Source organism: Pristiophorus japonicus, chromosome 1 (genome assembly GCF_044704955.1).
Source record: "Pristiophorus japonicus isolate sPriJap1 chromosome 1, sPriJap1.hap1, whole genome shotgun sequence".
Lineage (NCBI taxonomy): Eukaryota > Metazoa > Chordata > Chondrichthyes > Pristiophoridae > Pristiophorus > Pristiophorus japonicus.
Window position 1 is genome coordinate 103,445,571 of NC_091977.1, and position 13,305 is coordinate 103,458,875.

Here is a 13,305-nt window from a genome sequence, read left to right on the forward strand (position 1 = left end):
GAGAGCCTAGATATTGAAAATCCCTCTATAAACCCTGCTACTTCTTCAACTCCCTCTCCTCCTTTAAGGCCTTCTTTAAAACTCTGCACTTTGCCCAAGTTTTTAGTCATCGCTTCAAATATCGCCTTCTTGACTTGGTGTCCATTTTGTCCCCTCGGGCTTCTGTTAAGCCCTTGGGACTATTTTTTAAATACATTAAAAGGTGCTATATAACTACAAGTTGCTGATATTATATTAATCAACTTCAACTATTATGGTATATAGACATTTCACTGCATGTTGCATAGCATAACCAGTATATATAGTGATAAGCCAATTCTAAAGCAAATTCATAAGGGAATCAAGAGCATATAATGTTTTTTCTACTCTAAAACACCTGGGACCAAGATGCAACAAAAACTTACTCTGTTTTGGTTTCTAGTTATGTCTTTTTAGAACAACCGTTGAAAACGCTAGGGTTAGAATTGCCCCAGCCAAATGCATGTTTTAATGCGATTATTCCCGTTAAAAGTGCTTTTTTGATCTTAAAATCAATTGCATAAAATTCCCCAAACCCCAAAATGGCGTTTTGAAAATAGCGACAAAAAGTGGATTGCCCTGGTGCAATGCGAAAAAAAATTGCACCGCCTAAGTTTGACCATTCGGTGAACCTATTTTTGGAAGAAAAAAAACGCACGAGAAAACCACGTGTTGCAGCCTCAGAAACGTCGGTAAGTATGAAGCCCTGCAACAAAGCTGGGAAGAAAGGGGAAAAATTCCCAGCTCATGTCCAAAATAAGCTTTAATTGATAATGTCACCAGCTTTACTTAACTGGACCCAAAAATAAAGTGTGTAAAGTGATTCGGTGCACTGTGCCATGGCAGGATGGAATGTCGATTTATGGCAGAAGTTCCCGACACAGCAAATTTCTGAATTTAACTATCAGCGGAGGAGCTATCAGATGGAGATAGATTCTACTCTAAAGGAAGAGGGGGGAACAAAAACTGAAGGGAGCATCATCTCAGGTCACGGTTACACATCTCCAGCTAGCTAATTACAAAAGTACATTGAACATCGTCCAAGAAATAGAACATGGTATAGCAGGACACCAAAGTTGAAGAAATAGCAAGAAAAGGCATAAACAATGTATGTCATCTATGAGGTAGAAGGGAAATTTAATTTTCAGAATTTATGAGGTTGAGTTATCTAATAACAAAAACAATCATTTATATAGCACCTTTAACATAGAAAAACATCCCAAGGCACTTAACAAAAGCATTGGCAATAAAAAAAAATTGACAAGTGAGCCACAGAAGGAGTTAACAGGACAGTTAACCAAATGTTTGGTCAGAGGTCGGTTTTAAGGAGCATCTTAAAGTAGGAGAGAAACAGAGAGGTGGAGAGGTTTATAGAGGGATTCCAGAACTTAGGACCAAGGTAATTGAAAGCACAGTGGAACGATTCAACATAAAAACATAGAAAATAGGTGGAGTAGGCCATTCAGCCCTTCGAGCCTGCACTACCATTCAATGTGATCATAGCTGATCATGCAACTTTAGTACCCAATTCCTGCTTTCTCTCCATACCCCTTTAGCCGTAAGGGCCACATCTAACTCCCTTTTGAATATATCTAATGAACTGGCATCAACAACTCTCTGTGATAGAGGATTCCACAGGTTCACAATTCTCTCAGTGAAGAAGTTTCCCTTCCTCTCAGTCCTAAATGGCTTACCCCTTATCCTTAGACTGTAGTCCCTGATTCTGGACTTCCCCAACATCGGGAACATTCTTCCTGCATCTAACCTGTCCAATCCCGTCAGAATTTTATATGTTTCTATCAGATCCCCTCTCATTCTTCTAAATTCCAGTGAATATAAGCCGAGTCGATCCAGTCTTTCTTCATATGTCAGTCCTGCCATCCCGGGAATCAGTCTGGTGAACCTTCGCTGCACTCCCTCAATAGCAAGAATGTCCTTTCTCAGATTAGGAGACCAAAACTGTACACAATATTCAAAGTGTGGCCTCACCAAGGCCCTGTACAACTGTAGTAAGACCTCCCTGCTCCAATACTCAAATTCTCTCGCTATGAAGGCCAACATACCATTTGCCTTCTTCACCGCCTGCTGTACTTGCATGCCAACTTTCAATGACTGATGTACCATGACATCCAGGTCTCGTTGCACTTCCCATTTTACTAATCTGTCACCATTCAAATAATATTCTGCCTCCCTGTTTTTGCCACCAAAGTGGATAACCCCAAAAGTGGGGCTGTGCAAGATGCCAGAATAGGAGGAGCGCAGAAATCTCGAAGGCTTGAAGGAGGTTACAGAGATAGGGAAGGGCAAGGCCATGAGGATTTGAAATCACGGATAAGGATTTTAAAATTGAGTCGTTGTCAGACTAGGAGCCAGTGTAGGTCGGCCAGCGTGGGGGTGAACAGGACTTGGTGCAAGTTAGGATATGGGCAGCAGATTTTTGGATGAGCACAAGTTTATGGAGGGTGGAAGATGGGAGGCTGGCTCGGAGAGTATTGGAATAGTCAAGTCTAGAGGTAACAAAGGCTTAGTTGAGTGTTTCGGCAGCTGATGAGCTGAGGCAGGGTTGGAGTCAGGCGATGTTAGAGGTGGAAGAAGGCAGTCTTGGTGATGGATTAGATATGTGGTTGGAAGCCAATCTCAGGGTCAAACACAATACCATGGTTGCAAACGGTCTGGCTCAATTTCAATCACTTGCCAGGGAGAGGGATGGAAATGGTGGTCAGGGAACTCCTCCGATGATAGTCAAAGTCAGAAACTTGCGGTGTTGGAGAACTTCTGGCACAAATCCTTTAATCCATTTCAAAGTTTAGAAATGTCTAGTTTATTTTAAACATTGTAATTTAATAATTTACAGATTTTTTAAAGTAATTATTTGCTTACAATATTTGTTCTACATTCTCTCATTTATAGCTGCTCAGACAATGTAGGAATACAAAATTCTTCTGATTTTTTTTTACCTCCATCGTGGTGTGGTTCAGCACAATTTTCACCACTCATTAGAACCACAGAATCTTTTGGGGCCCAAACTGTGGCCTGCCATGTTGCCATGGCTACTGGTGGCTCCTGACATGGAAATAGTGCTCTGTTGTTTATAGGTGATCCTGCTGTATATACACACGGCCTGAAATATATAAAATAAATATTTTTTTTTAAAAACAGGATCAGTGTTATCAACATACCATTTATTTAACCTGGTAGCTCTATGATTGGAATACCCATTTCCAAAAATGGAGACAGCGCTGAGTTTAACATCTGTGATAAAGAAAATTTTGCATTCTTTGACAAAGATGAAATTACTAAATATCGAGATAAAGATAAAATAATTAGAAGCAGCCAACACCGATCTCAGAAAGGAAGCACAGGCTTGGCAAACTTGATAAGAGTTCTTTCAGGAGATTATAGAGATGGAGGGTGGGGAAATACAATGGATTTGGTGTACATAAACTTTCAGAAGCCTTTGACAAGGTACCACAAAGGAGACGATTGGAGAAGATTAAATGCATGGAATTAGGGGAAATGTAGCGAATTGGATTAAAAACTGGCTAGAAGGGAGGAAACAGAGAGTCAGAGTGAACAGCAATTTCTCAGAGTGGATAAAAGTGGGTAGCAGTGTCTCATAGTTCTGTTCTTGGATCACTTCTGTTTACTGTGTGCATCAATAATTTGAATATAGAGCTAGAGAGAGTGATATCCAAATTTGCAGACAATACTGAAATAAGAGGCATTGTAAATAATTCTGAGGACCAGAGGAAGCTGCAAGGAGATTATTGATAAAATGGTGGAAAGCTAAAAATTAGCAGATGGAATTCAATGTCAGTAAATTTTACTTAACTGTGGTAAAATAAAAATTAAAAGATGCAATGTCAATTTTGAATTAGGAAAGGCTGAATGATTCAAAACTCTAATCGATCTATCGAGAGAGACTGAAAGTGGGATTTAGGGGCTTTAGATTAACAAAACATTAAAAGCAGCATTTCAAGTAGATACGACTATAAGCTAATGGTATACTGGGTTTTATGGCATGAGGTAAAGAATAAATAAGTAGGGATGTAATGGTGAATCTATGTAAAACTTTAGTAAGACCAAAGTCGAAATACTCTATAGTTTGGGGTCCACTAAGAGGCAGACACAGGTGGGAAGGGGGGTGGGGAGGGAGAAAAGGAGATATACAGAGAGGGGGCAGCAAGGGGATAAAAGGATAGAAGGGTGGGATGGAGGAAGATGGGAGGGGGGGAAAGAAGAACACGGGAAAGGAGGAGGATATTTGAATAATCAGTGACACGGGGGGGGAGCGGGAGACTAACAATTTCACAGGGCCTGTTTTGATGTCCTGTGGAGATGGGGAGAAATGGCAATGGGCCACAGACTATCTCCCTCTTCTGTAGGGAAAGCGTGGCAATGACCAAACTGCTGTTCATGGAAGGTGGGGAGAACTTAAGAATTATAAGCAGGAGTAGGCCATTCGGCCCCTCGAGCCTGCTCCGCCATTCAATGAGATCATAGCTGATCTTCTACCTCCGCTTTCCTGCATTATCCCATATCCCTTGATTCCCTTAATATTCAAAAATCGAATTGATCTATCGAGAGGCTGAAAAGCTAGTCAATGTGGGGGGGGGGGGGGGAGTTATGGCAGTTAAAGTACGGCCAGGTTTGTGGGAAGGAGGGGGGGGAGGCAACAGCAGAGTCTCAAAATTCTCAGTTGGGTGAAACCAGTTGATTAGAGAAATAGGATAGTAGGGTGGAAATCACTAGGGGAGCAGTTACAAGGCTGCTCATTGGGAGAGAGGGTGGCAATGGTTGAAACATTGCTCTGTGGAGGGGATGGTTATAGGAGTACGTTCTAAACGGTGGAGTCGTCAAGGTGTAATCCCATTTCTGAGAGGTCAGGGCACTATGGTAGCAGGACGTAGAACAGGCCAGATTTTATTTAGCATGCCAACCAGCATGCGAATGCGAGACCAAACGGACGGGCAGGTGAGCAGCCGAATAAGGGAGAATCTACCTGATGCAAGGTTTGGCAATCTGCAGTAACAGGTAACGCAGTTAAATGTTGACAGGTTTATTATGGGTTTTCTCACTCAGATAGCAGGACACGAGACTTTTCAATGCATATGAAATGGAATGTGCAACCCACTCAATAATTGTAATAAGTAGATTGCATAACCAGGATGAAGGTCAGGGACCAATGTGAAGCTGAACACAGTAAAAGAGATGAGGTAAATTGTGAAGTTGCTCATATGGTTAGATTTTAAAATGCTGAAGATTGTCAAATGAAGGAAATACATAAGGAACTAAGGGAGGCCACAATTTTGAGATCCAGCAATAGAAAGAATTAAGAAGTGATTACATGAAGAAACTTGATTTCAACTTTGATGCAGGGAGTGCCAATGATGGAATATTCACAACTTGGCTTTTTCCCAGCCCACTCTCTCATTCATCCATCCATCCACCCACCCACCCAGGAAGAGAGCAATGTGGGATTTGAAAACTATTGCATGTGGATTAAATTAAGTTTTCAGAAACAAAGCATAAAAAAAGTGGAGAATAAAGCAAGGATTTTTTTAAAAACTGAAACAAAAATGCCCACAGAAGGAAACATATGTTATATGCTTTAAATATTACATTTATTGCCAATTTCTCAAACATTAGGATCCTGCATTGCCGACTACAGTGCCCCCACCACTGTTCTGGCTAAGATCAGTACAGACCAAGGATCAAATCTCGAGACCTTTCAGCTTGGCTAAGTGTTTGAGTCAAAAGAACATGGTTTCCAGCCTCACTCCAGGATTGAGCACACAATTGAAGCTGATACTTCAGTGCAGCACAGAGCTGCATTGTTGGACATACGGCCTTTCTGATGAGATGTCATACCGAGGCACTGCCTGCCTGTTCAGGTGATAATGATCCACCACACTATTCGAAGAAAAACAGGGGAATTCTACAGGTGTACTTAGCAACATTTATCCTTCAAACAGCAGTACGGAAACAGGTTACCTGGTCATTTATGTAATTTACTGCACAGAATTTGGCTGTTGCGTTTGCCTAGATAATAGTGACGTTTAATTGATCGTGAAGTGCCTTAGGACATGAAAGTACGCAAAATGTAATTTAAATTCAAGTTTAGATGCAAGTTTGTTCTTTCTTTTCCTTCTTCCATATCTGGATGGGTAGTGCAATAACAGCCATCAGAGTTGCTGATTATTTTGGTTAATCTTTTAGTACTGTATTTGTTTTTAAACAGAAACAGAATAGTGACGTGTTCCTTAAATATTTGTCAGCATAAATAGAATGCTCAACATGATATGAGTTTCTCATGTCAGTGGCTGTGGAAAAACAAGAACTGCCTCATACTCATCATTCACCCTCTGCATCCATTAGTTAGGAGATTCCAAGATAGCAGTTAAATCAGCATATCTGCAATTTTTATAATGAGTTAACTGCAGTATCTTCATCCTACTTTTGGCCAAACTCTAGTGATCACTGATCCCAAAGGAACAGAAAATAGGCCAGATTTTTTAAATTAACACGATTCTGTCCTTATGCAGTTCATTGTGTAACTGAGCACACTGCCAAGCAGCATCAAACTGTGTCAGTTTATCCTACAATGCTCAAGTACCAGGTATTCAGTATCATAGAACATACATGTAATTAAGCAGTTGAACTTGGGTGTATTGTGCTTTAACAAGACAATTTATACAGACTTTGATATTTTAATATAATTAAGCTGATAAATATCCAATACTAAATAACCAACAAAAATAATGACATAGTCATGTCTACCTTAAATTGGCCAGAACCACAAGTTATTTCAGTTGATTAAAGATTAAAATAGATAACATGCTCAAATAAACACGCTTACTGTTCAGATACTGTAATAAAAAGGATTATACAATATTTTTCATCCAAGCTCAACGATAACATTGTGATTGGCTAATGAAAACAATTACTGAAGGCAGCATTATTTTTAACATTACACTTTACTACCATGTAACAAATAGTAAGCATAGTGTTTTGCAATGATTGGGTGCTGCAAGTGGGTTAGACCTCTGGAGCCTCAGATGAAAGTATTCTTTTGCTGCCATGTAGAAGGGCCATATGTGAAATGTGTCTCAACAGTCTCAATCCAGTTTCTGGTAGGTATGCAACAAGAGGATAAAACTGTTCAATGTCCGATTTTAATTGGCAATCATCATTCAGAGTGATCACAGAATAGATGGGTTGGGAAATGGAAAATATGTTACACTGGTGTAGTAGGGGCAGCTCCTCTAAGGCTAGGATTTAGGTACATTAGGGAAGCTTTACTCGGGTTTCTAACGATAATCATCATAGGCAGTCCCTCGGAGACTAAAGTGAGTTCTTTGGTGGCTGAACATTCCAACACGATAGCCACAGACCCTGTCACAGGTGGGACAGACATTCGTCGGGGGAAGGGGTGGGTGGGACTGATTTGCCACACACTCCTTCTGCTGCCTGCGCCTGACCTCTTCACGCTCTCAGCGTTGAGATTCAAAGAGCTCAGCGTCCTCCCGCATGCACTTTCTCCACTTAGGGCGGTCTTCGGCCAGGGTCTCCCAGGTGTCAGATGTTGCACTTCACCAGGGAGGCTTTGAGGGTGTTCTTGTAATGGTTCCGCTGCCCACCTTTGGCTCGGAGCAATTGCTTGGGGAGTCTCGTGTCTGGCATGCGAACTAAATGGCCTGCCCAGCGAAGCTGATCGAGTGTGGTCAGTGCTTCAATGCTGGGGATGTTAGCTTGGGCGAGGACACTAATGTTGGTGTGTCTGTCCTCCCGGGGGATTTGCAGGATCTTGCGGAGACATCATTGGTGATATATCTCCAGCGACTTGAGGTGCCTTCTGTACATCGTCTATGCCTCTGATCCATACAGGAGGATGGGAATTACTACAGCCCAGTAGACCATGAGCTTGGTGGTAGGTTTGATAGCCTGGTCTTCAAACACTCTTTTCCTCAGGTGGCCGAAGGCTGCACTGGAGGCGATGTTGAATCTCTGCATCAATGTCTGCTTTTGTTGACAAGAGGCTCCCGAGGTATGGGACGTGGTCCACATTTTCGACGGCCACACCGTGAATCTTGATATGAGGGCAGTGATGTGCGGCGAGGGTAGGCTGGTGGAGGACCTTTGTCTTATGGATGTTAAGCATAAGGCCTATGCTTTCATATGCCTCGGTGAATACATCAACTATATCCTGGAGTTCAGTCTCAGGATGTGCGCAGACGCAGGCGTCGTCCGCGTACTGCAGTTCAATGACAGAGGTTTGGGGGATCTTGGATCTGGCCTGGAGGCGGCGAAGGTTAAACAGCTTCCCACTGGTTCTGTAGTTTAGTTCCACTCCAGCGGGGAGCTTGTCGACAGTGAGGTGGAGCTTGGCAGCGAGGAAGATTGAAAAGAGGGTTGGAGCGATGACGCAGCTGGCTGCATGAAATGGAAAGTTTTTCATTTTCTATCACTAACATCCCTCACCTGATGAGCATTAAAGTGTCAACTGTGGCTCAATGGGTAGCACACTAGCCTCTGAGTCAGAAGGTTGTGTGTTGAAGACTGACTCCAGGGACTTGACAAATGTAAATCTAGGCTGACATGCACTCCAATGCAGTGCTGAGGGAGTGCTGCACTGTCTGAGGTACCGTCTTTCGGATGAGACGTTAAACAGAGGCTCCATTTACTCTCTCGGGTGGATGCAAAAGGTCCCATGGCACTGTCGAAGAAAAGCAGGGGCGTTCTCCCCAGTGTCCTGGCCAATATTTATCCCTCAATCAATATGACAAAACAGATTATCTGGTCATTATCACATTTCTGTTTGTGGGAGCTTGCTGTGTGCAAATTAGCTGCCGCGTTACCCACATTACAACATTGACTACACTTTAAAAGTAAAGCACTTTAGATGTCCAGTCGTCGTGAAATTGACAAAAAGCTTAAAGTTGTAAGTTCGTGTTAAAATATGCTACCTGTATTAAGGATTCCCATGGCAACCAACAAAATGGAGAGCAGTTATAATTAATGAATATGCCAAGATTTTAAATAAGATTTGTTAATAAACATATTACAACTAACTAAATCATTCTAAGCTCATATACACTAGCAAAACATGGAATATTTTAGCCCATCTACCATCCAAGCCAGCTTATATTAATGTTACTGATAGTGTAAGGAATTCAATGTTATATACTATAATTGCCACTGAAACCAGTACCTTGCTGAAGACTGTTATACAAAGCACCCAATGTGCAAACCTATTGTATGTCAGTGTAACAAAGGGTTAACCAAGCTATCGTATTTTGAAAGCATCTTGACAAAAATATGTTCTAACGAAAAAAGGTAACTATATTCTGAAGATTGTTAGAAGGAATGACAATATGCTGAGTGGAACATAAATGCTTTATTTCATGGTTAAAACTGTCATTCACACATCATCTTCCATGCATTGTTTTAATAGATTGTGTTCTGCATCATTAACTGATCAATTGCACCCGAAACCCACACAGATTAATACCCAATTACACACAAAAAGCATAGCGTATTCAAAAGTAACCAACCTGCCACTTTGATCCTTAGTCCACCTCACCGAACCACCCTCCGGTTTTGTTTCATACCAGATCCTCAATACACGAGGGAAGTCTTTGGGAGTTTGTATTCCTTGTTTCCTTATTTTCAGGCTCCACATGTCAGTCTGGAACTGGAGTTCTCCGCAGCCAGGTGCTTGACTGCACTGGAGATAGTACCGATGCTGTTCCTGCCAGCATTCTGCTGCTAAACCTAGAATATCATCCACAATGCTACTCTGGAGATCACTCTGCAGTCTCTGAGAATAAATGCTATCTTCTGGCTTGGGCATGTCCGTTCTGATCAGTTTCTCAATACCTGCTGCAGCAATGACATTCACTTCTTCTACCTTATTCACCACAAGATTGCAACAATCCAGCACCAGCACAAAATCCTCCCCATCACTGCAGTGTTCCCTTGTACCAGGAATCCCACTAGCCCACTCTTTGTTGCTATGGTTACAACTGTTAACATTGGTAACTCTGTCATGACTATGGTTAGATAGATTGCTTATTTTATCTACAGATGCACAAACAGCAACTCTTGCAGTGGGATTGCATGAAGGTCCAGGTTGCTCAGTTTCAAATAGTGCCAGTGAGCAAGGACACCAATCTGTTCCCACAGAGTCAGATACTTTTTTGTATGCTTTGTTGGTTTCTAGGAAGAGGACAATGGTACCGTTGATGACTTTTCTGTCGAAGTTCACTGCCAGATCTAGCACATTGTGTCTGACTAGCATGTAACCAGTATTGGCCATGAGAGGAAGGTCATCTTTATTGGGGTCAAGAGCTGACTCTGTATTTTCATTCATAGTCAGAACAACGAAGTGATTGTCCAGCAATATCCAACACTCATAAATGTAAATACCAGCAGCATTCCAGTGCTATAAGCATTCCTTGAGCAGTTTTTTTTTAAACACACAAGACTTCTGTAAGCTGGCCCTATGTCTTCTATCTCTGTGGCTATTTGCTGCTTTTTTTCTTAAAACCTGCATACAAAAAAAAGTAAGATGATTAGTTTCACAATTGGTAATTTAACAGTCAACAATATCAATTCAGAGTCATCTCTAAAACAGCCCTTGGCTGGAGTAAAGTTATGCTACTCAGAGAATTCTACTTTTAGGTTTCCCTACATTACAATGTTTATACAGAGTCCCAATGCTTTTCCGTGGGCTCATCGGTTAAATCTGCAATGTTGTTCTGTACGGAGCTGTGCTATTTATGTTGCTGACTCTCTGCAGGATTCTTCTAAAAAGACATGTTTATCTTGGGGAGCAGGGGGCAAGAAAGCACATCTTGAACACATTAAAATATGGAGGCTGCTGTGAGGGTTAATTTGACAGCAAATCCTCTGAGAGTTTACACTTTACAGCCTCAGAATTGGTACTGGCATGAAACCTAGCTGCAGAGGTGGATTTGTTTCGTGCTGAGATAGATTCAGGCTGCAGAAATATGCGCATTTATATTTTCCATTAGAGGTCAAGTTCAGGCAGAAGTTTTTCTGCTCCAGCCTGTCTGTCACAATAAGTGACTGAGTGTTACGTCAAATAATACAGGATATGAGAAATTTGGGTAATAGCAAAAAACTACACTTAATCAAGTCATTATCTGAATTCAATAGAATGTTTTATTAGTATAATAAAACTGGAAGTACACCCTTCAAGGGTTCACTTTTTATTTTAAAGAATTCCTGGCTGAAATACAAATAAGGGAAAGAGCCAAAAGACACAGCAAAGAGAATGAAAATGAACTCTGAAAACAAAAAGAACAGCAAAAAGTAACTAGAATAAAGTAGCAAGATATTTTTTATATTTTGCATAATCTTTGTATGTACTACAAAGAAGCATTAAAATAAAACATAGGGGAACATTAACTGTACAGGCAAAGTCTGAAGCACTGTAATAATGGAAATATTTTTGCAGCCAGTTTTAATACCACAAAACATGAAACTATAACCAGTTGACAAAGGGGACATATCACTTAAAATACTGTTAACTGAAAACACTTGGAACCTTTAAAAGAATAGTTTCAATTACCTTCAAAATCTAACTGTGCTTGTCATAAACAGGTTTAATTTAACCTAAAGGTTGATAAATACTATGCAAAATATCAAAAAATGAATGTCTCACAAAAATAGTAAGCATAAGAATACAGAAGAGTTATAGTTAATGTTGCTGCTGCATGGTGCACCAGCTGCATTAAATTAAAAATGTACAGCAATGTCTCCGTTTTATATATAGAACTTTCTTGTTCAAAATGTACACTTTGGATTAAGGAAACAGCCTGCAATTCTAAACATAACCATTTTGGCCCCATACAATAGTGACAACGAGCTAAAACTTTCTAATAAGTGCATTTGGTTTTAAATCTGGGCAGTCGTTCGACAAGTTAATTGTTTTCATGACCTTTCACTGAAAACAATGAACTTGTCGAAGAGCACAATTACGATTTCTCGGTGCATCTAGGTTGCTACCTTGCATTTAACACTAAAAGGCAGCGCCACAATGTGGCAATGAGTGGTTCTGCACACATATATATTTCCAGACATAGGATTTTTTGTTATATATTCCAGCGCATTTTTATGCACAAACTTTGTTTTTAAAGTATTTATATGTTCGTGCAAAATACACAGTAGCAGGATAATTACTAAGAATCTGTTACAAAGGGAAACTAAATATGTCACCGACAATATACTCCGAACTGAGTGGTGAGTTTGGAGCATCTCTTCAATTCCTTCACATTATATTCGTCATTTTAAATTAGAAAGCCCTGCAGTGCTGGGGACGGCAGTGTGCTGCTAATCAGTGAACACTGATACCCAGCACAAAGTGACACTTCCTTAGCAACTGGCGTGAATTCAGCCACTGACCTCATTAAACTGCTATTGTCTCTGCAGCTCTTAAAAAGTAAACCAGTGTCAACGTGCTGCAATGAGCAAGAAATGATCAGACACGTTGTCAGCTCCAATCCCACATCCCCCAGGACACAGGACCAGAGCCGCTCCCTCCTGTCGCGTCATCACTCCGCGCCCGGGGAAGGAGCGCGCGCGCGCGCGCGCGGTGCTGCTGGTTGGCCACCAGAGGGCGCTGGCGGAGGGTTGTGAAAGACTAGTGCAAGTGATGGGACGGTCCAGGGCAAGGGCATTGTGGCCAGCTTTATTCAGCAGGTGATATCAGATAGCAAACTGCACTAATTGTGTGTGTGCCTGACAATATTTCTATTCAGGACACTTTGTTTTCATTTATATGCTGGAAGATATCCTGTGGCATTGCTCATGGTGAGTCAGTGGATACCGACAGGAAATACTTCAAATATATTCACCAGTAATTTCCGCAGGGGTTCTCCCCATTGTCCAAATATAACTTTGCCAGAAACCCCGGGGAAACAGCGTATACATCTGGGATTTCCTCCAACCTTCTGTCGAAGTTGCAGTGAAAATTGGTGAAGCCACGCAGAAATTTTACCTCATATACACACACACATTAGTCAATCTCTCACGGCACTGGAGGCCAAGAATGATATTGGTATACATGGAGAAGGAAAAGATGTGCGAGAAACAGATGGGAGGGAATGGTGAGCGAAGGGAAAAAGAGGAGAAAATTAAGAGAAGGGGAGGAGGAAGAGAGAGGGGAGATGAGGAAGAGCAGGGTATGAGGAAGAGTGGGGAGAAGAGGAAGGCAGGAGAAGGAGAAGAGATGTGGAATGGAGGGGAAGTGGAGAAAAAGGA

General features: G+C 41.4%; 1 protein-coding gene across 1 annotated transcript in view; it reads right to left on the reverse strand.

Annotated features, from left to right (window-relative positions):
* The window catches only part of aopep (aminopeptidase O (putative)), a 473,316-nt gene extending 460,735 nt beyond the window's left edge, over window positions 1-12,581 (reverse strand). The window contains exons 1-3 of the mRNA XM_070882030.1: window positions 12,448-12,581; window positions 9,573-10,567; window positions 2,976-3,139 (exon numbers count right to left, since the gene is read on the reverse strand). Coding sequence (XP_070738131.1) covers window positions 2,976-3,139; window positions 9,573-10,390 — 982 coding nt within the window. The 5' untranslated portion in view covers window positions 10,391-10,567; window positions 12,448-12,581. The remainder of the gene's footprint in view (window positions 1-2,975; window positions 3,140-9,572; window positions 10,568-12,447) is intronic.
* Window positions 12,582-13,305: the final 724 nt, after the last annotated feature.